This window comes from Saccharomycopsis crataegensis (assembly GCF_037102585.1).
Source record: "Saccharomycopsis crataegensis DNA, jcf7180000000072, whole genome shotgun sequence".
Lineage (NCBI taxonomy): Eukaryota > Fungi > Ascomycota > Saccharomycetes > Ascoideales > Saccharomycopsidaceae > Saccharomycopsis > Saccharomycopsis crataegensis.
The window spans coordinates 806,018-830,815 of NW_027043819.1; the positions used below are offsets into that span (position 1 = coordinate 806,018).

Here is a 24,798-nt window from a genome sequence, read left to right on the forward strand (position 1 = left end):
TGCGCAGCGTTCAAAAAATAACACACGAGAAACGATTAATAAAAATATAGAAAGTAAAGGGAACAAAGTAAACCAAAAAAGGATGACTATAAAACATATCTGAAATAGATATTTTCATTAGAAGTCAAATCACCAAATTCAATGTTTTCAGGAACAACATATTGGTCACCCAATTCAGCAGCCTTCTTGTCTCTGGATTTGTTTTCCAACAAACAGAGGAAATAAATTCCATAGAAGCAAGCAGCAGCGACACTGACACAAACAACGATGGCAATCTTAGCAGGAACATAGTTTGGTGAGTCTTTAGCGACAAAGGTTTGAGGACCAATCAAAGAACCAACACAGTAGCCAACAAGGTAGACACTAGTGATGGTAATTTTTTTGGTATGACCTGGAACATTAGATGCAAAGTATGAGAAACTACCAATTGGTCCGATTTGCATGAGATACAACAAATAGTAACCGGCTAATTGGGTACCGTGATTCTTGCCAAAAGCCAACATACAAGCAAAGGCAATAGTGATAGTAATAACAACCGCAGTACTGAGCAATCTTGGTAAGTTGAATCTTTGGATCATGTAAGCGATGAGTGGCAAACACATGAATTCAACGACACCTTGTGGAGCACCATAAAGCAAAGAGTCAGTCGAACTGTAGCCCAAGTCACTTGATAAAAGAATAGAACCAAAAGAGGCTAAAGCGGAGTTTGGAATATTAAAAGCAACAGCATAAATGAAAAATAAATAAGTCTTGATATCAGTCATGGCTTCAATGAATTGATGCTTTTTCCAGACTTTGTTACCGAAACCTTGATAATTTTCTCTAATTCTTTCGACCACCATCAACTTTTCCTTTTCATTCAAGAACCAAGCTTTTGATGGATCATCAGCGATATGGAAAGCAAGAATAATGGCAACAACAAAAGAGATTAAACCAATTACAATAAATAAGATCTTCCAAGGAGCAATTGAAAAGCTGTCGGCTCTAGTAGCAATTCCGTAAGCCAACATGTTACCAAAGAAGACCCCAAATCCAGAAGTTGCAAGCCAAAAAGACACTCTGAGGAAAGATTCTTTCTTTTTGTAGTATTGCGAAGTGAGAACGGTGGTAAAAACAGATGCGGAAGCTTCAGCACAACCCAAAAGTGTTCTCAAAAAGATAAAAGCAGGATAGTTCACATTGGTGGCTTGGAGACAAATGATGACGGCCCAAGAAAACATATAGACCGAAAAAGTTTTAGCCAATGGGAATTTTTGAAGCGAAAAACTCGCGAATGGTTGGAAAGCCAAGTAACCAAGGTAAAAAGCAGAACCTGACCAACTAAACATATCATTAACCATATGCATATCTTTTCTGATCCCCATCACGGCAGCCCAACCGTTAGAGGCTTTATCAACATAGAATAATGAATAAAGAAACGAGACAAAAGGAATAAGAGCAAAATCTATTTTTCTAAGTAATTTTTTATCTTCTTCCTCAGTGAAAGACATATCCTTGGTCTGTAAAGCCAAGCCAAGTGCTTGATCCATATGTTTCATATCACCATGAACATTGACCATTTTGCCAGATGTAGAAACAACGGTACCCAATTGGATATCTTCTGGTTCAATTGAACCTTTTTCAGTCAAATTATGGGATTGTTTTTCAACGGACATTATTTAAAGTATCAACTACTTATTGAATTGATATTTTCTCGGTATAATATTTGAATATCTCTCCCAAGATGTCTGTATTGGAGTCTAGGCACAATCTGTTGTCAGTGAAAGAGGAATATCAACCTATTTATATAGCAAATTTCTCTTGGGACAGGAGAGAGAGAAAAAATTAATGGAAATAATAAAATGGCTGATGACATCTAATAATAAGCGTGCATGAAAATAGTTGAGCTAGAAAAAGAAAAGATATGGTGATGCTTATCGGAGAACAATAATCGCCGGTTTTATTTTTCCATTAATTTTTCTTGCCTTTCAGGTGGGTTTTTTAGATATCCGGGGATTATCCCCCGAAAGTGCAAGATAAAGCAGGCCGGTTGCGCTGATAATGCGGCTTGGTGCATCGGGGACACCATGTTGATCTGACCTGGTTTGGTTAAGGTTATATTACCGAGCTTTAATGAGAAATTTAATCAGACGCGGTACAGCGATTCTCTTTCTTTTCCGAAGATTAGGAGAACTATTTTTTCAGCACAGGGAATTTATCTGTAGTAACGTCGAGATACTAGTGTTAAGGTGTCAACGATGTTTCAATAATATTACATCCTTGAGTCAGCTTCTGAAAAATTTCAGATGCTAATGTTTATCTTATGAAACATCACTATTACTGATGATGATACCAAAATCAAATCTCCTCGTCAGCAAGTGATCATTCTTCAGTGCTCAACTTATTGATGATTTACTTATCGGACATCTCACCTGCGTAACGTGGCCAAGGAAGTCACTGCTCTTGATAATTTTTACGTTAGTATAACATAACTAATCCTTTTGGCATTAGTGTATTACAGTAGAGATAAACATTAATAATGAAATAGACTACGATTTATTGAGAGATATCTATCAAATAAAAGGATGAATAAAAATGATGAATACAAGTGAATAAAAATGATGAATACAAGTAAAGAAAATCTGATTAACCATAAACTTCCTTGAAAGCAATTCCTATGATTCTGAGAGCCTCATTGATTTCTTCTTCAGTGATAGAAATTGGTGGAGCCATTCTGAAAACACCACCAAAGGCCTTGACAGCAATAAGGTTAGCCGAGAGACCGTGTTTCATCATAATACTGGCTAACAAAGCTGCCTTGGTAGGATCACTTTCTTTGGTCGCTCTATCCTTCACGATTTCCAAACCAAACATCAAGCCCTTATGCCTGACATCACCAATGGCTTGGTATTGTTCCATAAACTTGAGGAGCCCTTGGTATAATTGCTCACCTCTGATTCTGGAGTTTTCCACTAAGTTGTCACGAATAACAATGTCTAAGACTTTGGCACCGACGGCAGCAGGAATAGGATCGTTGACATGGGTGGTGTAGAACAAGAATCCGTTTTCTTGACCCTTTTTGTCAATGGCGTCACTAGTGACAATAGCTGACAATGGCAAACCATTACCCAAAGTTTTACTTAAACATAAAATATCAGGGGTAACTCCCATGTCTTCGATAGCAAACATCGAACCACATCTACCAATACCAGTTTGCGCTTCATCGACAATCAAAAGCATACCTCTCTTTTCACATTGCCTTTTCATTTCTTTTAAGTACCCGTCTGGCAAAACGAGCATACCACCAGAAGACATCACTGGCTCAATGATGACAGCAGCCAAAGACCCAGTGCTTTGAGCATCAACCAAAGACCACCCGTATTCCAACTCGGTCTTCCAGTCATAACTACCATCTGGGTGTCTGAAGATGGATCTATAAGCGTTTGGACTTGGCAAGACCAAGGAACCTGGAGTCAAGGGGCCTTGGCCAGTTCTACCTGCTTGGTATGTACAGGAACTGGCAGCAGCGGTCATACCGTGCCATGAGAGAGATAAACCAACGATCTCGAACTTTCCAGTAGCACACTTGGCCAACTTGATAGCAAATTCATTGGATTCACCACCGGTACTGAAAAAAGTGGTCTTATCCAAACCAGGAGGCAAGAGACCAGTAAGTTTGTCGGCAAGCTCAATGACCGATGGACACAACATTCCTGAAAAAATGTGATCCAAAGTTGAGGAACTTTCAGCAATGGTTTTGTTGATTTCAGGATGACAATGGCCAATCAAACAGGACATTTGACCAGAGGTGAAGTCCAAGATCTTCTTACCATCACTGGTGTAAACGTAAACACCTTCAGATCTTGTGATGATCTCACGGGTGAACTGAGCACCGAAAAACAAAAGCTTGGAGTCAGCAATTTCCCAGAATTTCTTGTCCGTGATTTGATAGTCTGTCATGATGTGTATTTCTTGTGTATGGTTTGTATTTATTTGGGTTGTAATGTTTTGAATATTATGAATAACTACATCTCGGAAGATAGAAAGAAGCAGATGTATATTTATACAAGGGATACCTGCTACATTTCATTTACCTGCAACATGTTATTCTCCGGACAGCTTAGGTTTTCTCGGATATTGACCCCCGGGACGGGCTGTGGTGCATATGCAGGCCACGGTACTCTTGATAAGATAAGGTCGGGCAAATATTTCCTTGAATCAGCAGTAAATCATTTTTTTTTTTTCTTTAGCTCAGATTTCTTTTCTTTTTTCTATTTTTCATTATTACACTGGTTGAAATTCTGAGAATATAAAACTCTTGATATTTGTCACTACGATATTTACGGCCACTCGAGCTTTGGATTACTTCTCCAATTGACAACCAATAATGTTTTTGAAATCAGTTTTCTTAGTTTACTCGCTCTTGGTATTGAGAGTCTATGCCGCAAACATCATGGGGTTGTCTCCATTCAAGATGTCAGTGATACAACCTCTATTATCGTCTTCCAAAAACTCACAAATAGATTGCGATCATCATTCAGTGAAATCTTCAAAAAGATGGGATGTCGTTGATATGTTGAAAGCTATGGCCAAGATCGATTCTACCGTGGGATATGAATACGAAGTCATGCACTGGCTTCGTGATGTTCTTGAGGAGCAAGGTATGACTGTTGAAATGCAATTAGTCGAAGATGAACACCAAAGTGTCACTGGACTTGCAAGACACAACATTTATGCATACATGGGAAAAACCAGAGACACCAGTATTGTTGTTTCCTCGCATATAGACACCAACCCAGAGGGAAACATTCCATACCACGAAATTGGAGAGGAAATCCACGTTCGCGGTGCCTGTGATGCCAAGGGGCCAGCTGCTGGCCAAATCGTCGCCTTTTTCGAGCTTTGGGACGCCAGTATCATCAAGGAGGGCGATGTTTCATTGTTGTTTGTCATTGGTGAGGAGTACAATGGCATTGGGATGAAGACTGCTGTTGAATCTTTAAATGCCACCTGGAGCAAAGCCGCAATTTTTGGTGAGCCTACAGAAAACAAATTGAGTAAAGGTCACAAAGGCAACTTCCGTTTTGATGTCGAAGCTTGGGGTAAGAAGAGTCATTCTGGGTACCCTGAGCTTGGATTCAGTGCCATCGAGTTTTACTTGCGCAAGGCTAATACCCTTTTGAATGCTGAATTGCCATATTCCCCTGTATTGGGACCAACCACCGTTAACATTGGAACAATCCACGGTGGTGTGGCTGCTAACATTATTCCAGATTACGTCAAGGCAGAAATGTACATTCGTGTCGCTGACGATATTGAAAAGGTGAAGGCTTATGTGGAAGAGCTTTTCAACACCGAGCATTCCCAGATGACCATTGTTCAATACTTGAAGCCACAATATCTTTCATTTGACGTCCCTGGGTTTGAGCTCATTGCTTGTGCTTACGCCACCGATATCCCATACTTTGAATCGATCGATGTGAAAAAGTACCTTTATGGGCCAGGTAGTATTAGTGTTGCCCATACCCAGGCAGAGTTCGTCACTGTCACCGATTTGTATGACTCGGTCATTGGCTATAAGAATCTTATCACTTACAATCTCTAATCTTATTTCTGCAAATCCGTGAGAATTTTTCTTAGATTATAAAATAATAATAATAGTGTTTCTTAGATTATAAAATAATAATAGTGATCATTAGTAAAATATTGCTTGCTGTAAGTAGACCATAACTGTTAGGATTCGCCTTAACTCCGGTCCCGGTGGTCATGGTGTTACACTGCGACCTGATATTATTCAAGCCGACATCAGGAGATGTACTCCACCTTCTATAGGTTTTCTTACTGAGCTCCTACAGCTATTGATAGCTCCCATACTACTATCAATAACCGCAAAGCTATCCTCATTAGCTCGAAGGATCAAAATGGTAATTTTCGGGCTCAGGATTTTCAATAAAGGGTCTGTCGGGCATTGATCTCCATTGAGCGCAGATCATGTCCGTTTTGGGTCCAGATAAGGCACGATAAAAAAACAACTACTCTGGAAATGTTAAAAATCTCGAGTTTTTCAGATATTTCTTCAGATTGACTCGCGGAAAATAACACCATGCTGATATTCTTTTATGATATTCTTTGCTCATACGTGGTAACAATACAATTGAAATTATTAAAGAACCATGGCTCGTGAAGAAGAGGAGCAAGCTTTGGGCTCGGGATTGTCAACAGATTATGGTTCCATCTCTCAAGAACAATCCTCGGTACAAGAGCACAGCTTCCAGAAACTCAGCAACACTAAATTCGCGATTATTCTTTCATGTCTATTCATCAACGTCTTTTTGGCTGCCTTGGACTCCACGGTTGTTGCAACCCTTTTAAGTGTAATTGCCAGCGACCTTGATTGTTTACCATCTATTTCCTGGGTAGCTACCTCATATTTACTATCTTGTGCTGCTTTCCAACCCATCTTTGGAAAATTCTCGGATATATTTGGCAGAAAACAGGTGACCTTATTCTGCGTTCTCATCTTTGGGTTGGGATGTTTATGTTCTGGTATCAGCAACTCCTTATCTCTTATGGTTTTCGGAAGATTGATCAGTGGTATTGGCGGAGGAGGGTTCAACACAATGGGGGCAATCATATTATCAGATATTGTTTCCTTGGATCAACGGGGATTGTATCAAGGGTATATCAATATTTTCTATGGGGTGGGAAGTGGACTCGGTGGAGTATTTGCCGGGTTTTTCCAAAAGTACTTTGATTGGCGAATGGCATTTCTCTCACAGGTTCCAGTCTGTGTGATATCGGGGGTCTTGACTTATTTGTACTTGGAAATCCATGCAGACCACCACAAAATCAACGGAAAAACTTATACCGAAAAAATTAAGAGCATTGATTTCCATGGGTCTGTTGTCTTGATTGGTTCGATCTTCTTGTTGATGCTTGCCGCATCTGTCGGAGGGAAGGATATTGCGTTTGATAGTATTGGGTTTGTGCTACTCATTATTTTTGGGGTTTTAGGATTACTCCATTTCTACTTTTACGAATTGAGCATCGAGGATCCCGTCATACCTGTGAAGTTATTGAGCATCCCTACTGTTTTTTCGAGCTCGATTGCATGCTGGGTATTGTCAATGAACACATTCAGCATTCTTTTATATCTTCCGTTCTTTTGGGAAGCGGTCCACGATAGATCAAGTTATGAATCAGGGATCAGATTGATTCCTGGTGCGGTTGCCGCGTCAGTTGGCTCAATATTCGCAGGGGTCTACATTAAGATATTCAAGAAATACAAAATGTTATTGATTGTCTGCTCATTGATCAATCTTTGCGGATCAATTCTCATATACTGTTCTTCAATTAACGGGAACTCCTTATTTTATGAAATGACCATCTTAGTGCCTTGCCAGTTTGGTATGGCATCGGTGGTCACCATAATTCTTATCGCAATGGTCTCTTCGGTGTCAAACACCGAGCATGCTTTGGTAACATCTATTCAGTATGGTTTCAGATCTACAGGAAGCACTTTGGGGGTTTCATTGGCCAGTGCCATATTGCAAAAATCATTGCACGATAACATGATGAATAATTTCAAATATGTCAAGGAAAATCCACAGTTGGTAGAAAAGGTGATTCGCAAAGCCCTTATAAATGTCAATTATGCACACACAAGTGCGCCAGAGTTTGCAAAGTCGTTGATTATTGCTGCTTATAACTCTGCGTGTCATGATGTCTTCAAGTTCGTGGTACTAACAGGCACACTAGTAGCCGGTAGCAGTCTATTCATAAATGAAAATGAATTGTCCTGAATCTTGAGAGTTTTAATACTGTGATTAAAATATATATATATATATATATATAGCAAATAAGTATGATTTTAAATAAATATTAAATATTATATCAGCTGTGTTAATTAGCTCTTATAGTTGAAATTATCAAATATGTAATCTGGGAACAATGGCTCCCAGCTGGAAAAAACGGTGGAATTCATGAATATGGGAGGCCCGCCAAATGAATCACCCGCGTTGTCGATATTGGTTTCGGAAAATCCTTGAAGTGGATTAGGATTTGGGTCATGGGTATTATTACCTTCCATTCGATTTCTGTCTTCAACACAACCAAAGTATGGCTGGCTTGCACCGAATAGCACATCGTTACGAATGCCAAAATTGGTGGTATGATCATCAGAAGATTGCTCTGGTGCTGTCATTATCTCGCCATGAGATTGCTGAGAAAAATCAAAGATTTCCAACTCTTTATCCACATCCACACTAAAATCCTGGAGCAATTTAGCCTTAACCATCTTGTAAGACTTATCACTCAATCCCCAGATCCTAGCACAACTCTTTAGTGTTGCCATAAAGAGCAAAAACTTATACCTAAAAACCCCTTTTTCTCTTATACTTCTTGCAATTGTGCTACCATGAGACAAAAGCATAACAGATATGGATATGACACAACAGTAGATGATTAAAATAGAGCACTTACTATATCCATGCACTGTGGTGAACTTTCTAACAGCCACGGACAAATCATTGATAGCAGTTTCACAAATGAGTGCTGAGTCCGTCAATAATGAGTTACTATTCTGTTTCGTGCCACCGACATTTAAAAAGGGACGGTTCAAACAAAGCACAACAATGTAATACAATAGTTTGAATGTTAGTTTGGTAGGATCACTTCCAATTATTTCCAAATCATGAACATTCCATGCCACTGTATCCGGCAAACTATTTCTCCATTGTGAGATTTTCAAATTATATTTTCCTAACAAGAGTAATTTCTCTGGGATTTCGTAATTTTTGGTGGTCTTATCTTGCCTATCATTGAAAATATCGTTCAACATGTTCTCTGTGATATCCATCAACTTCACCACGGAAATAAGAGGGTCGCATATTAAAAGAATCTCTGGCTTTAAATCCTTGTAATGAAATGAATATTCGTCTATCCATTCAATGTCTGGTAAGGCTATGGTCTCACTCATGGTGGTGTCATTCATTTTTAACAGTGAAGGCCGACCCAATAATAGCCCGATCAAATGGTCAACCAAGTAAGTGCCCCAGAAAATCCGGCTTCTGATTTCTATGCTGAACTCACTTTTGGGACCTGGGTCGTCATCCAAGTACCAACTTTTTGGGCTCAATTGGAACCCGATGTTGTAACCAATTCGCATGCCTATACCTGTCAAGATCCAACCACTGTCATTGCGGCCATTATAGATATCATATAACCCAAGGACCAATAGGCTCTGCAACAAGGTTATTGATGGTTTATTGTACTTAGCAAAGCACCACGCACGAGCCTGTTCGTAATAATCCATAGACTTTGCGGCAATATTTGGATTTTCCGAAAGTAGAGATCCAATGGAACAAATGGCGAACACAAGTTCTTTAGAACAATATGAAGAATTTGGTTTAGCGTGGTAAAAATCGAGCAAAAATGCTTCTCTGAATATAAAAACGTGAATATCAGGATATTGCCAGCTAAAAAATTGTTTAATGCATTCAACGATTACTGGGTTTCTATTGAGCATGAAGATTTCTTCCATTTCTTGACTGTTTCCTGATTTGACCAAAGACACACTATCAAAAACACTAGTAGGCCCATAAACCGAAATTGATTTATTCTCAATTTTTTTCAAATCGTTTGGTGTCGGGTATCTTTCATGGAAATTGACAGTGTTATCTGATGAAGAATGTGTTTGTTGGGATTGACTTTGATCTAGCAAGGAAGAGATCCCGTCACTATTGTTATTGATGGTGTTTTTGACATAAGCATTATTAGTGTGCTGGTATATCAAGTTATCATTACTATTCCTATTGCTGTTATTATTATCATTATTATCGTTATCGTGTATGGGTATATTGTCTTTATTTTTTATAGGTTCTTGAACAATAGGATCCTTTAAGTTTGATAGATCTTTCAACACAGTAGCAATGCCGTCTAGCTGCGTAGATATTCTGAGATTTTCTTCTTCGAAGAGTTTGACTTTTCTCTCCAACTGCTTGATATATTCAGATTCTGTTCTTTCTTTCCGCTTATCAATGGTTGACCTGACACATTTTAGCCCCAACTTCAGACAGGAGGCACACGGGAATTGCGATAAGATATTGCATTTAACTTTCTTGGATCGACACGATATACAAGCTAGAAAAGATTTTTTCTTAGAAGCAATAGGTGATTTTGGTTCCATGCTTGATAAAAGTGAGATTTGTTCCCGGTAAATCATCTCTTGTCGTAAGAGATACCTGGTTTTGGCATAATTTGATAATCACCGCTCATCCTAACGCAGGGTAACGTATCTGTTCACCTCGGACAGAACCGCCATCTCTGAGTACACCGGTAGCTATCTTTAGATAAAGAAAAACAAATAGCAGTAGCACCTCAGTTTTCTCTACGAGCATAATAATCTGATAGAAAGATTCATGGTGTCAGACCCAACATGATTTTCGTTTTTCTCGTCTCGGCTCGTCTTAAGGTAGCACCATCGTTAGTGGTAAGTTATCATCAGACATTACATGAATTAGCCACTGGCTGGGTTTTATTGATGGATATTGAATAATATTATAATTTGTTAGTTATATCTGCAATCCATAAAGTTCATACGGAAGGCGCACGTTTAAATAGGTTCTTAAATAATAATCCCTTACTTCCAACATCAGTGGAAGTCCAATGTCACCTGGACTCGGCAATATTTATACACCTTGCTTACTAGCAAAGCACTGTTCGCATTTTACGGTAGCATTATAATAAACCAGAAACCAATTATCTACTAAAGCATCATTTGTATATAATTTGTGTGGAATGGAAGTTACCCATTCGTCAACAATATACTAGTGTAAGTGTAATATAGCACAGTGGTGGTATGTCTCATCATATATGAAGACGAACCAAAAAAAAAACGCACTCACGTATAATAATAAATTCTTTTTATGGTGAATCTAGGTATAAGGCCAGATAGCAGGTATCAAGACTAATGACATGACGACCGTACAATATAACCTTCAGATCGATCACCACGACATTTTTTTTCGGAGAGCCCAATGACTTGGTTTCCAATATATGAAAAAGAACCTGGGGAACCGCGTCTTCTATTGTAGTATGCAAGAAAAAACGCTTTTCAACGTCCGGGACAAAAAATTATTAACAGACATGCATGATTCCCAAAATGGGTTCTATTAGGATTCACACAATTCTGGGAACGAGAAGTCAGATCAAATAGATTAAACAGCGCGGTTGCATTTGGATAAAGAGTATAAATTTAGTGACGAAAGGAAAAATAAGAGCTGAAATTAAAGGTTATGTATTTGGAAGACACCGGGTATTGGATATCCAAGCCAAGTTCTATTGATCAGCAAGATCCAGTGCGGCTATCCGGAGGAGTCGGAGGCGTGATGTGGCATACTGTGACCACATTCTGACAGGTTCCCCTTAATAATATGATGGAATATTAAAGCCAGGTGGGCCACGCGTATATTCAGTCAATGGAGCTGGTGCTGTGTTTAACAATAAGCTTCAGCATTCCGAATTGCAGTAAATAATAAAACCAGAAACGTAGGGCAGGCCACAACAGAGAAGAATATATGGTGATGGTGGTGGTGAGACAGAGATAGACTTGACGGACCTTAAAAGAAACGTTGCGTTCGCAAGACGCCAATCCCTGCAGTGTGCTGCAATGGTCAAAAGAGGCTAGCTCACCGCGCAGAAAGTTAAAAATCAAATTGGTCAAAAGAAAACTATTTCATTCGATGAGGATGTAAGAGAGATGGCAAATGTGAAAGTAAAGGTTAGATATCCAAAGAGTAACAGCAAAGGATGCCGGTGGAGTCTCATTATAGACCCCAGGTAACGCAGAGTGGTTGTCTGGCTGGAGCGAAGGTGTGGCTGGTAGTGGCCACATTATGACCATGAATTACTGATAAGACCCTTATTCCTCAGCTGTGGCTCCTTGTGGAATAACTGAGATTCAAGATAGATTGTGTGAACATAAAGAGCCTGTAATATTTAGGAAGCGATTATTGCCATTACATCGACCATATGTTACTATCTCTGTTGTGTGTGTGTGTGTTTTCTTGCTTGTTGTTATCTTTATCACTTGGCATTGTCTACCAATGCATCTAGACACGTTGCTGCTATTCTATATCAAAGGTATGACATCGCAGTTTATTTATCTTCATTTGTTTTATATGAACTATGGTTTTTTATAGGAAATATATTGTTATAAATTACAACTTTGGGAAAAATACAGAGGTCATCAAGCTCAGTGACATCGGTCTTTATTGTGTGAAATTGTCTCTTCAAAACTGGAGGAAGAAAGACCGATTTCATTCTTGCTTTTTTTGTTTGAGTTTTTAATCTGCAGATAACCTTTTTCCTCTTTCTTTTTCTTTTTTTTTTTTGCGGTTGTAAAGTGCGACATCACAACGGCGCCCAGTAACAACTCCGACGTTAATAAGAAGTCAACATGACAAGTCAGCTTAGGTCTTTCTTCACGATTTGAGCATATAAATGTTGTGGCGGTCACAATTAGTCTCTCTCGCATTCCTTTTGCTCGTCATTTTGGAGTACTGTTATGTGTCTGTTTTTTTAGTACATTATCATTGCACAGTAGTGTGCTCAACTAGATTCTTTTTTTTTTCTTTTTTTTTTTTTTTTCATCAGTTCAACCCCGGACAGCCAACGTATAAAAGCGTAACCATATCTCTCAGCTTGTAATATTTCTATTATTTACTTCTCGCCTGCTTGAAATAAGCGATCTGCTAAAAAAAAAAAAAAAAGACAAAAAAAAAAATAAAACAGTAATCCCTATCCAATTATCACCATGTCCTCTTCAAATTGGAATATCAAGATTCCAAAAGTCACCATCATTGGTGCCGGTACCTTTGGGATTAATGCTGCCAACACCCTTGCCAAGTCCTATCCACATTATGAAGTCACTTTGATTTCCAAAAAAGACTTTGCTCTCAATTTGATGGCCACCCATAGACTTGTAACCGAAGGATTTAATCCAGAAGAGGTGACAAGACCTCTTAGCTCTGTTGTTGCCAAAGGTGTCAAGATTGTTGTTGCCAAGGATGTCCTCAATTTCGACGATAAATCGACCGATATCATCATTACTAATGACGATGATCTAAATATCCCCCATGATATCTTGATTCTTGCTACTGGTGCCAAATGGACACATCCAATTGCTACCCAAGATTTTGGCTCAGACTTAAAGTCCATGCAGAATTATCTAGATGACCAAATTGAAAAACTCAAAGATGCAAAGAAAGTGGTGGTAGCTGGTTTGGGATTTGTCGGGAGCGAGTTGGCTGGCGAATTGGGTTATCGATTCAAGCAGCAATTGGCAACCGGTAAAAAACAAATCATTTGTGTCCATCCATCCGATAGCGTTTTGGATGAGCACTATAAATACACCATCAGACACTCAATTCAAAGACAACTAGAAGAAATGAATCTTACATTGATGCTTCATGATGTTGCATTGTATGATGAGTCTGATCCACGTACTGTTATTCTCAGATCCTCCAATTCTGTGATCGAAGATGTCGATGTTTTCTACAATTGTACCGGCCCACAACCAAACGTTCCACGTACAAATTTAACCGACTTGGAGCTTAGCAACAGAGGTTTCATTAAAGTCAAAAAGACCTACCAAACTTTAAAATATCCTAACATCTTTGCAATTGGTGATATCAATAACATTCCTGGCAAAAAGATGGTCAATAGAGAGGAACAAATCCAAGTCTTGAAGACAAATGTTCATGCCCTTCTCACCGGTTCCAAAAATGTCTTTAGAGAATTTGAAAATAGAGAGAAACCTATTGGCATTTCTTTAGGACCTAAGGCCGGTGTTGGCCAATTAACACTTCCAGTTATTGGGGTTATCAAATTGCCAGAATTTCTTGTTGTCCAGGCAAAAAGTAAATATTTATACACTGATAAGCTTGACGAAGTGTTAGGAAAGGTATAGGTCAATTCGGTTTGATCTTTTCTTTTTGACTCGTTATATGTTTGTGTTACGATTCGCTTTTCCCTACCTCCCCCCCTCTTTTTTCAGTTGCTATTTTATTTATACGGATTGCTTTATACTATGTTTTTTTTCTTTGCTTTGTTTCTTAAGGTGCTGGTTGTTTATGATCTATTATTTTATGTGTTCCTGTACTCTTTTTTAATTGAACTTTTTTTATTTCTTTTTAATCGATTTCTGTATTGCCTTTTTAAAGAATTGGTTTTTCGAGCTTGTGATTTCTTCCTTATAATAGATTTTGTACTAATTCCTTATATAAATTAGCTTTGGTGAAAGTCTATTAGAAGTCTTCGATTTACATTGTTCAATTCCTATGAATCTTACTACATAAACTGGCACTCAAAGTTGCAAAGAAACACTAAACAATAAAACCTGAATAAAATCTAACAAATGAAGTCTAGAAGAAAAAATCTAAAAAAAAAAAATGAAATCTAAAAAATGAAATCTACCAGATGAAGTATAGCGGGTAAAAACGTGAAAAGCGAGATCTCACAAATAAGCAAGCTACTAATCAATTGATGGTATCTCCAAAAATCAAACGAGTTGAATAAGGGAGTTATCAGTATATTTTACTTGTGCCATCAGTACAACACCATTTGTGAGATCATAGTGTACATACGCACTCCTAAGGAAGTTATCTCCCAAGACATAATAGTCTCCAGGGGATTCCAAAACACCAACCAAACACATGTCTAACCCTAAAACCGAAACCGTCGAGCCATTGTTGTACAGTAACTTGTACATCATATCGTCCATTGGAACCCTTATCTGGAGGTCATTTTCAAAATTGAAAGTGAGATTTTGTCCTTTCCAGGCATCACAAAAGTGAACGTAACCAACCTCGCTTTTCATTCCGTATTTCTCGCCAATGGCCTCGTAAACTTCGGTCGGAGCGTATAAAAGTGTGGTTCCAGAATCTAATAGTCCGGGATACGTCGTTTCTGCCAAAGTACTATCAGTACCGTCAATCGATGTAACGTTCACGAAGAACGCCACTGGCACTTCAGTGCTCATTCCGCCATCATTTATATTCACAAGCGGCAAAGTTGTCAATTCTCCTTGATATTTCTCCAAATCTATAGCCCCAAATAAAATGCTACCGGAACCACTATCGGCACTATCCAAGTACAAAGAATAAGTGATGTTATCAAGGTATCCCTGCTGCTGTAGCAACATTGGCATATTAGAATAATTCTTCCCTTGTGCCTCGTTGCCTTGCAATCCGATTCCTAAAACCCCTTGGCTTGCAGTGCAATTATCCACCACCCCCAAGATTACATTGTTAACATTCACATCTTCGCCAATGGAAACGGTGTCATTTCCCCAAGTTCCAATTGCGTAGGTTCCGTCACCGTAGCTGATGCCAAATGATGAATTACTCAGCTGATAAGAGGTAGATGTGTCTGGATTGAAATAGCCTATACCAGCAGAAAGTTGAAAAGTCGGAACCCACAAATCAGATGAGCCGGTGTCCAAAACAACAGAAACCGGTTGGTTATCAGAACCGACTTCTAGCTCGACTGAATAATACACTTTTTTATTCTGAATGACAATATTTTCAAAAGGCAAATGTTGTCTCTTTAATAGTGATTTGGCATATTTAGGCATTGCGGAAACTTGTCTCATAACATTTCTAGAAACCCCATTGTCTGTATTGATAGTTTTGCTGACTAAATTGGTAGCCATTCTTTGCAATGAACCAGTTTTCAATTCAATAAGTTCATCGCTAGACTGTACGGCAAAGTCCATATGGACATAAGTTTTGTTGCTATCTATCCCCAATATCTTTTGAGATATCGTTGATTTGATTCTGTTGATTGCCACACCTTCAAGAAGCCCATCACCATTTTTTGTCACATTATTGGTAGTACTGGTTATGTTGACAAATCTTTTTTGAATTGATAAAGCATCTCCAAGGTATGCCAAGAAGCTGGCCATAAAGAGGATAGTGAGCCGCATTAACATTTGTATATATGAATTGATATAAAGCTTTCACAACAAGTTTTATTTAGATGTTGATTAGCTATTAAAAAAAAAAGTTTTCGAAATATGTATATCTATGAATATAAATGATACACTGTGTGTGTATCCCACACTGAAGAACGGCTGATTCCATTTTATATTTATGTAATGGGCAAACATTAAGTACCACAATTGGTGATTATTATTTCCAATTGTTTCCTTTTGAAAAAGATTCTTAGTGACATTGTGGCGGTAGGTCTCAGCCGAATCGTATCGTGAGGCTGCACTTCCCATGGTTGATGAGTGTTTATAGATCGTGCGCTAAGCGAGTTACCTCTGGAACAACACAAAAAGCGTATGAGTGCACCATCCCCTCAACCAACTGTCTCATTGTTTGTCTTAATGATCCGATATATTAATATCTTCTCTGAGATTGACGTATATATTATTATTATACTTTTTTTTTCTGCTTATCGCAATGGGTGGCAGCGAAAGTCATTGTTGACAGCTTCTGGGCTACCACAATCGAGGACAAACTCCCCAAATAGTTGCAGGGTCACTTACCCTTTTCCATGATGTTGCACGATACCTACAATACGCCGGCGGTTGCAAAAGCACCCGTTCAGTTAACCAACAAGAAGTAGCACCAGGAAAAAAGGATATATTATTATAATAATGGATATACGGCTATACTGTAACCTGTAGGTGTATGCCTTTGCATTCGATCATGTTCTACATGCAAAAGTTGGTGGCGCTTGATTCCAATTACAAAATCCCTCTTCTTTTTGCAAGCACTTTAATCGAGTTTATGGTTTTTATCAATACAAAGAAAGCAATGTAGTCAATCAAAATAAAATAAAAATTGACAGATAGACAGATGGATATATCAAAAATTGTGCTTCGGGAAGAAAAGGTGCATCAATTCATACTTTTGCTATCAAAGCCTACTTGTATTTTCATCCAAATCTACCTGCTTTGATTCACATCCATTTCGTAATTGATTGATTGATGCTACAATTGGTAAGTGGCTTTTTTTTCAGAAACCTAATATTAATAATATCTACACTGAATTCCCTCCCCCTAAAGAATCTTATTCATCAATAAGGAACGACGTCAATTAAGTATACCAACGCCATAAAAAATCAAAAAACAAGGCACAAGAATATTTGCTTAAATCTCTAAATTATTTTCAATGTAATGACCATCACATCAGAGATCACTCAAAAGAGCATCAAGCTTACCAGAGGCCTTCAATTCTTGCAAATCAGAGTTACCCCCAATGTGCTTACCGCCAATGAAGATGTTTGGAACGGTTCTTTGACCGGTGATTTCGTACAAAGCATCTTGGATGTCTGAACCATCATCTACAAGCATTGTTAGTAAGTATTCTACAAAACCTGAACGAACATATAAAATAAAGCAAAAAAAAAAAAAAAAAAAAGGTTTTGTAGATAAAAGCAAAATGGATTTCAGAACATACCGATAGTGTTCAATTGAACAACATAAGCATCAGCCTTCAATTCGTCCAAAGTCTTCAAAGTAGCTTGACAGTAAGGACAGTAAGTTTTGGAAGCCACAAAGATTGGCTTTTCTTTGATCCAGGCGTTAACCTTGTCCACGGTGGCACTCATTTCTTCTGGTGATAATAATTTTCTAGGTTGGAAAAAGGTCTGATATAACCAGCTTATCATTTATAATCGATAATATTGAACAAATTTGCCATCCCCATCTCTGATAAATAAGTATTCTCCATGTGCGATGGCGATATTTCGCTGGTCTCCCTAAGGAGGGTAACGTGAGGAGTCCTAACCCTGCAAATGTGAGATAAGCTCAATAAACCTACAATAAGAATGAATGAAATAAGACTTCAAGAAACGCATTTATTAATTCACCCAAGGTAAACACGGTAAACACATTAATAACCTCCTAATAAACATTCCTCTATTCGGGATCTCAGCAAAATATGCGATACTGTTTGTTTACACCCACCGGATCCACCAGAATATCTTCCTGTAATCCGATAGTGATAGGCTTTCTGTTATTAAAATGGACCTTCGTTGCGAGGAGAAAAAAAAAAAAAAAATACAAACAAGTTTTTTGTGTTTGTCCAAACTACGCGAATCCCCTCTCGACCCGGAAAAATTTGTGTCATATCTCTCTTGTATTTGCAAAGTACGACTAGAGTTGGAAGTTAAAAAAAAAAAAAAAAAAATATCAGTATTTAACCTCCAAAAGGGTAAAGGAATGCTTCTGAAAGGTAAAATTCACACTCTTGTCCTCATTCTGAATAATCTGACAGTCATTTTCCTTCAATACAACTTTATCTGGAGTTTCAAAGCTGTTAGAAGCCAAAACATCATCGTGATAGAGCTCCCACGCATGTATCCCGGAGATCTTTGTATGGAAATCGATTTTGGTGTTGGCTTCTTCATCTTCGCTCCTGTTGACAATTGCAATATAAATTGTATCAGACCCTATCTTTTTAACGGCACTGACATCCAATAAAGTCACGCCAAACTTGCCTTGGATCCATTTATAACTACCATCGTTTATTCCTGTAGCTCCGGTGTACATTTTGGTTTCAACATGCAAATCTAAAGCGTGGCCGTCTCTCATATAGTTGGAAAATAACATCAATGGCCAATAAGTGGTTTGTAAGAAAACTGTCGAGTCGTTGGTCATGATCGGAGCAATAACATTCACCAACTGAGCAATATTACACATTCCTAAGCTTTCACTTTGTCTGATAAATACATTGAGCCATGAAGCAATAGCAAGTGCGTCACTGAGAGTGTATTTCTCCTCAGCACCTTTGGTTCCATCTGCCCTAGTTGGATCCCAAATATTCCATTCATCAAAACAAATTTTGACCTTCTTTTTAGAGTCTGCTTCCAATGAGTTCACTCCATTAGCCTTTGGTGGGTGTTGTATAGTCGCCAAATCAATCAAATTTTTGGTAACTTGAATCGCGGTCTCCGCCGCTGCTGGTGCAGTGACGTTCTTGATATACTCATCATGAGCGGTATACATGTGTATGGAGTGCATATCGACCCAGTTGATCAACTTATCCAAGACATGATGATCCCAATTATCTAACCCGGTACAACCACAGGAGATCAACTGGACATTTGGATCCAATAATTTGATAGCCTTGGCCCATTCAGCAGCCTTCTTAGCGTAATCTTCTTTGGTCATCTGTCCTACTTGCCAGTCACCCCAAACTTCATTCCCAAGGCCCCAATACTTGACATTATAAGGTGCAGGATGACCATTTTTCCTTCTCAAGTTGGCGTAATAGGTGTTGGCGGTGGAATTGCAATATTCTATCCATCCTAGCGCTTCATCAAGAGTTCCGGTTCCCATGTTCAAGCAGAAGTACGGCTCAACTTTCATTTCGTGGCACCATTCTATGAACTCATCTGTTCCAAACTGGTTACTCTCCTCGCCTAACCAAGCAAGTTCCGGTCTTCTAGGACGGTTTTCTCTAGCTCCAACACCATCGATCCAGTGATAAGAGGAAACAAAATTGCCACCGGGCCATCTAACCACTGGCATCTTAAGATCTTTGATGGCCTTGGAAACATCTTCTCTGTGACGTTTACCATTGACCTTTGTTTTCGGGGTTTTGTTGTAGTCTACCAAACCACCATAAATACATCTTCCGAGATGCTCCACAAATCCAGAATAGATGCGCTCATCCACCGGGGCTAATATTCTTCTCGGATCAACAGTGATGGAAGAGTTCTTAAGAGATCTAACTGGTGTGATGGTTTGACCGTATACCGACATTATTTGTAAGAAAGTAGAGTAGTTAGGTTAAAGAATTGACAAAAAATTGCGATACCGCCTGGAATCTTTGCAGCTGAGGGGATGTCTTATATCATAATAGAAATAAACCCCTCAACTTCAGAAGTAGACTATTATTTCCAAATATATCACCGCCTGGATGAATGGTGCTGATTAATGGTGGGTAGACCCTAAGAGGGGCTTCGAAGACGTCAAAGATAAGCGCGATCAATGCACCCCCACGCTGCATAATGACATGCGTCCACTCCCCGTTCTGGTTCGACATAGCGGATCTGTACATGTATATATATATATATATATATATATATATCCCCCACATTTACTCATTGATACCTCTTTCTATAGGTGCACAATTGTTCTATAATCTTGATATGTATTAGAAATGGCCATTCCTCCTAAATTATACCAGTTCTTGGTATGCTGTTTTGCCTCAATAGGCTCCTTTGCTTACGGTTATGGTGCGTATCTTCCTCTTTTTCAATAATAGGATACCTGACTAACATTTTTCCATAGACCTTTCCGTCATTGCTCAAGTAATTGCTAGTGAAACCTTCATCGAAAGGTTTCATCCAAGCACCAATGAAAGCAGTGCAGTCGTTTCATTGTTCACTGGAGGTGCATTCTTTGGTGCATTTTTCGCAGGGTATCTTTCAGATTACATTGGAAGAAAGTATACCATCACCACTGCCAGTTTGATTTTCATCATTGGCGGATGCTTACAAGCAGGATGTACTAGCATGGGGATGCTTTTGGCTGGACGTTTTATCAGCGGAATTGCCGTCGGTACTCTTTGTATGATCATCCCATTGTTTCAAGCGGAGTTATCACACCCTTCCATTAGAGGTACGGTCACTGCTCTTCAGCAGTTCTTTTTGGGTATTGGTGCCCTATGTTCTTCTTGGATCGCCTATGGTTGTTACACTGGTCTCGCTGGTAGCGAAAATCAATTCCGTCTTCCACTTGGCCTTCAAGTTGTGCCAATAGGAATTTTATTCTTCGCAACTTACTTCCTTCCAGAATCCCCAAGATGGTTAGCCAAGAACAATAAAGAAGACCTTGCGTTGCGAACTCTTGCGAAACTTCATTCTCATGGTGACATTGATGCTTCAGAAACCAGAGCACAATACGAAGAAATTATGAGCGAAGTCGAGCTTGAAAGAAGTCGACCATCAGTTGGTTGGCTTGGTCTTTTCAAAACCAAGGATAGGGCAAGAAGAATTGTTCTTACCTGTGCTTTACAAGCTTCAGCTCAAATGACTGGGGTCAGTGCAATCCAATTCTTCAGCCCTGTGATCTTCTCCAATATTGGTTTGAGCACCGGTCGTACATTGTTATATCAGTCTGTGAATTCCATTATTGCTTTGATAGCCCAAGCACTATGTATTGCCACAATTGATCTCACTGGTCGTCGTTGGGTGTTGATCCTTTCAAACGTTGGATGCTCTTTCTGTTTTGTGATCGGAGCAATTCTACTTGCGAAATTCCCGGCAGAAACTACCAATAATCGTGGAGCACAAATTGGGTTCATTGCCAGCACCTGGATCTACAACTTTATCTTCAGTTATGGTGTTGGTCCGTTGACTTGGGTCATTCCGTCAGAATCTTTTAATTTAGCCATGAGAGCCAAAGGGGTTGGTCTTGCCACAATGGTATCATTTGCCTTCAATACAATGATTGGTCAAGTCACCACCGTGGCGATGGATCAAGTTGGTTGGAAGTTTTATTACACGTTTATTTTCTGTTGTATGAGTAATGCCATCTTCTTCTGGGCATTCATGCCGGAGACCAGAAAGATTCCGCTTGAAGTCATGGACAGCTATTGGAAGGAAGCTCCGTATTTCATTCCAAGTTGGAAGCCTTCTAGAGATTATGCTAAAGAGTTAGATCAGCATGTTGAAGAAATTGATATCAAGAGGGAGTATGAGCACAAAAATTCTGTTGCCAACTCCATTAATGAGTGAAAACTTCATTTCCTTTTCTTTTCTTTTCTTTTCTGTTTTCTTTTTTTTTTTTTTTATTATTATTATTATCAATATTTTAAGTTTAGTCGGTCAATGGGAAATTATGGAATGTTGTGCTTGATTTTTGTGGGTGCAAATTATAATAATACAAAATATCGAGTTATATAATCTCTATAATACACTGATTTTCAAGAAACTTTGTTTCGTGCATTTTCTCTGTATGGCAAACAAACAAGTGAGTAAAAGTTCTGTATCGTAGATGACCCATCAGATAATACCAAGATATTGATTTATAGCACTTCTTTAAATTATCCAATTTATTCCTTGAGAGATATTCCTGAAACTCATGATCTTTCTAATATGTACAGTTTTTCACTAATGAAGAGTGAAAGCAAAGTAACTTTCAGACATCTAATTACTTTGTAGCAAATATGGTTCAGCCATATCCCAACAATTTACTTAATCTATCAATACTAATTTTCATATTCTTGTAGCCACAAGTTCTTAAACTATGACTGTCCTATTAAATCTTCTGAAGAGCAGATACCACTCAACCAGGCCTACAAGCTGAAATTGTAAATTTTTCACCGATAGTATATTTAAACATCTCCCAAAATCGCATCCCTAGAATTCTAATATTTGTCACTCCAAGGCTTTCATTATTGGATTCATGCAAGGATCTAATCACAATGATACTTTTAAGAAATTTTGAAACAGATAAAAAGCCTGAGGTTCTTGATGCTAAGTTATATTGAGTTTTCCAAAAAAAAAAAAAAAAAGAAGTATTCTTAAATGTTTCTAGTTGTGTTACTAGCACAATATTGCTTTGAAAATTCAGGGTGTCCAATCAATTTACCCAGACGTACAAAGTCAAGTCTAAATCAGCATTTACTCTGAACAGGAGAAATCATAGTATGATTTTTTTTTTTTTTTCAACTCGAGTTAGTATTCCAGCTGGAATACAAATACTTACAACAGTTCAATTTGGTTTGATATTTTATATTTCGAGAAGGGAAAAATCACAAAAAGGACCAATAAATCTATAGCATAATAAATGACGAAGGTTGAAAAGCAAGGGTATTAGATGTAAAAAGCAGTTGCCTGAAGTAGAAAGATAATGCCGATATTAAAATGCAAAATAATGAGTGAAGCTAGTGAAAACCTAAAATAATGATAGAAAAACAAACAAAAAAGAAAGAAGGGTGTAAACAAGAGAAAGAAAATTTTCTTATAAGTTGGATGCCAAAAATGCAAAATAAAAAAAAAAAAAAAAAAATGAAGTGGTAAAAAAGAAAAACAATTCTGCCCTTAACTAACCCAAAAACGAAAGAATGAAAAACAGGAAAAATAATAATAATAATTAGAAGAATCCAGTAGACTTTGGACGGCTAGATATTTTGTTTAGTTGGTTATGATATAAGTTCATTGATCTTCTTTTAATTGCGGTCCCCATACTATTGTGCTTTCCAGGACTATGATGATGAGTAGAATTGGCAAGTTCTCCTTGATCTTTGGCCATGAAGTTATAATACTGAGGTCTGCTAACTTTACGAGAAAGACTAGAAGGACCTTTGTTCATCGACAATAAACTTTCATGGGATCCTTTCCGTCTGAGAGTCTTGTTGAAGTATTGGTTACGCACCAAACTTGTTTCAGACGAAGGGATCACTCTCTCGGGATCGGTCAATTGCTTGTAAGCCAAATCAGTAGGGGAAATGAATGGGGATTCAAAAGTTGAAGAATTTGGCGAGTAATTGGACATCGCAGGAGAGGTCACCCGTGAAAAAGTAGGGGAGTCAATTTGAATGTTTAGTGAAATGTTTGATCTGGTAGCGTTTTGCTGATACATGTAATTGTTGGAAGATGGAGACAATGAAGGCTCAGAAAGATCAATGTTGACAGTCAAATTTTTAGGATTGCATTTATAAGAAACAGGGGTACTAGGGAAAGCATCTGACTGTTTGGAGGTTGGTGGGGAAGATACTTCAGGAGCCAATTTCATTTCATCAAGGTGCACCTGTAATTCCGAGAGTCTTTTACTCAAAACGGTGTTTTGCATTTCTTGATACTTAAGTTTCTCCAAAAGTGAGGTATTAGTTTCCTCATATGCCAACTGTAAGTCGAGTTCGGTGTTCGATTTGCATGATTCGTTCTTAATTGAGAAAAGTGATGAACCATTGCTAGAGGTAGTGGAAGTAGATTCAAGTCTTCTATGAGATCTTGGAGGAACCAACAATGGAGCAAAGTTTTCACCACCATTAGAGTTTCTCAAAACTTGTTTCTTATTTTCTTTTGCAGCCCTTTCTTCCTCTTCCTCCTCCTCATTGATCCTTTCCTCAATGCTGAGCCAGAGATTGTCACTATTGAACAAGCTTGCATTGCTTTCTTCTTCTTCTTCTTCTTCTTCTTCTTGCACCTCTTGAGCTCTCAAGGCTTCCCAGGCTTGTTGTTGGTCAATAAGTTTCTGTCTTTCTAACCTCAATTCATTTTCTAGAAGGTCCAATTTCGCCTTGAGAACCGGCACTTGAATGGCCTCATTTTTTAATTTGCAAATTTCATTGTTCAATTCTTGGATGTTGGCAGACGACTGGCGAATGGCTTTGTTGTTTTCCAAAGATTTGAAAAGTAGTGCTGCTTTTAGTCTAGTTAACATGGTTAGTGGTCGATATATATTTGCTAAACCATAAAAAACGAGCAGGGAAAGAAAGTTGGGCCGGAAATTCAGGGATATATTTATAATGATTGACGGGCTGACCCATTTTTGGAGGCTGAGATAAAAATAGCCACCATTTTGGTCCGTCCCGCGTGATCTTCTGCAGAGATACGTGAAGCGACGCATGCATCATATGGAAGAGATTAAAAATAAAAAGTTACGTCACAGCGCTTTTTTTTTTTTTATTTTTGACAGTTTATTTATATCTCATCGCTGCTTAAGCCTCCAAAATGACAGACAGTTTATGGACAATAGACGATATTAAACTAAGACAACTTGTACATTCACAGAAACTGGAAAAAATAATTTTGACAACTAAAAAAGACAGAAAAAAAAAAATATCAAACGCC

The 24,798-nt window shown here is 38.4% G+C and overlaps 11 protein-coding genes across 11 annotated transcripts; 4 read left to right on the plus strand and 7 right to left on the minus strand. All coding sequences in view use genetic code 12, as the record gives it.

The window, feature by feature from the left end:
- Window positions 1-86: 86 nt before the first annotated feature.
- Window positions 87-1,655, minus strand: DASC09_003490 (uncharacterized protein; the record flags this gene model as incomplete). The annotated part of the gene is made up of 1 exon (XM_064993952.1): window positions 87-1,655. One exon carries the CDS (start codon window positions 1,653-1,655, stop codon window positions 87-89), a length of 1,569 nt encoding a protein of 522 aa, XP_064850024.1.
- Window positions 1,656-2,625: 970 nt separating this feature from the next.
- Window positions 2,626-3,939, minus strand: DASC09_003500 (aspartate aminotransferase family protein; the record flags this gene model as incomplete). The annotated part of the gene is made up of 1 exon (XM_064993953.1): window positions 2,626-3,939. The coding sequence occupies one exon, from the start codon at window positions 3,937-3,939 to the stop codon at window positions 2,626-2,628; it is 1,314 nt and encodes a 437-aa protein (XP_064850025.1).
- Window positions 3,940-4,366: 427 nt separating this feature from the next.
- On the plus strand, window positions 4,367-5,584 carry DASC09_003510 (uncharacterized protein; the record flags this gene model as incomplete). Its single annotated transcript, XM_064993954.1, has 1 exon — window positions 4,367-5,584. One exon carries the CDS (start codon window positions 4,367-4,369, stop codon window positions 5,582-5,584), a length of 1,218 nt encoding a protein of 405 aa, XP_064850026.1.
- A 568-nt stretch (window positions 5,585-6,152) lies between these two features.
- On the plus strand, window positions 6,153-7,781 carry DASC09_003520 (Vba1 protein; the record flags this gene model as incomplete). Its single annotated transcript, XM_064993955.1, has 1 exon — window positions 6,153-7,781. One exon carries the CDS (start codon window positions 6,153-6,155, stop codon window positions 7,779-7,781), a length of 1,629 nt encoding a protein of 542 aa, XP_064850027.1.
- Window positions 7,782-7,885: 104 nt separating this feature from the next.
- On the minus strand, window positions 7,886-10,165 carry DASC09_003530 (Zn(II)2Cys6 transcription factor; the record flags this gene model as incomplete). The annotated part of the gene is made up of 1 exon (XM_064993956.1): window positions 7,886-10,165. One exon carries the CDS (start codon window positions 10,163-10,165, stop codon window positions 7,886-7,888), a length of 2,280 nt encoding a protein of 759 aa, XP_064850028.1.
- A 2,628-nt stretch (window positions 10,166-12,793) lies between these two features.
- Window positions 12,794-13,948, plus strand: DASC09_003540 (NAD(P)/FAD-dependent oxidoreductase; the record flags this gene model as incomplete). Its single annotated transcript, XM_064993957.1, has 1 exon — window positions 12,794-13,948. The coding sequence occupies one exon, from the start codon at window positions 12,794-12,796 to the stop codon at window positions 13,946-13,948; it is 1,155 nt and encodes a 384-aa protein (XP_064850029.1).
- A 591-nt stretch (window positions 13,949-14,539) lies between these two features.
- On the minus strand, window positions 14,540-15,943 carry DASC09_003550 (pepsin-like aspartic protease; the record flags this gene model as incomplete). The annotated part of the gene is made up of 1 exon (XM_064993958.1): window positions 14,540-15,943. The coding sequence occupies one exon, from the start codon at window positions 15,941-15,943 to the stop codon at window positions 14,540-14,542; it is 1,404 nt and encodes a 467-aa protein (XP_064850030.1).
- A 1,233-nt stretch (window positions 15,944-17,176) lies between these two features.
- On the minus strand, window positions 17,177-17,658 carry DASC09_003560 (glutaredoxin; the record flags this gene model as incomplete). Its single annotated transcript, XM_064993959.1, has 2 exons — window positions 17,177-17,331; window positions 17,448-17,658. 2 exons carry the CDS (start codon window positions 17,656-17,658, stop codon window positions 17,177-17,179), a joined length of 366 nt encoding a protein of 121 aa, XP_064850031.1.
- Window positions 17,659-18,181: 523 nt separating this feature from the next.
- DASC09_003570 (uncharacterized protein) lies at window positions 18,182-19,756 on the minus strand (the record flags this gene model as incomplete). The annotated part of the gene is made up of 1 exon (XM_064993960.1): window positions 18,182-19,756. One exon carries the CDS (start codon window positions 19,754-19,756, stop codon window positions 18,182-18,184), a length of 1,575 nt encoding a protein of 524 aa, XP_064850032.1.
- Window positions 19,757-20,156: 400 nt separating this feature from the next.
- Window positions 20,157-21,735, plus strand: DASC09_003580 (sugar porter family MFS transporter; the record flags this gene model as incomplete). Its single annotated transcript, XM_064993961.1, has 2 exons — window positions 20,157-20,232; window positions 20,288-21,735. The coding sequence occupies 2 exons, from the start codon at window positions 20,157-20,159 to the stop codon at window positions 21,733-21,735; spliced, it is 1,524 nt and encodes a 507-aa protein (XP_064850033.1).
- A 1,360-nt stretch (window positions 21,736-23,095) lies between these two features.
- Window positions 23,096-24,388, minus strand: DASC09_003590 (uncharacterized protein; the record flags this gene model as incomplete). The annotated part of the gene is made up of 1 exon (XM_064993962.1): window positions 23,096-24,388. One exon carries the CDS (start codon window positions 24,386-24,388, stop codon window positions 23,096-23,098), a length of 1,293 nt encoding a protein of 430 aa, XP_064850034.1.
- Window positions 24,389-24,798: the final 410 nt, after the last annotated feature.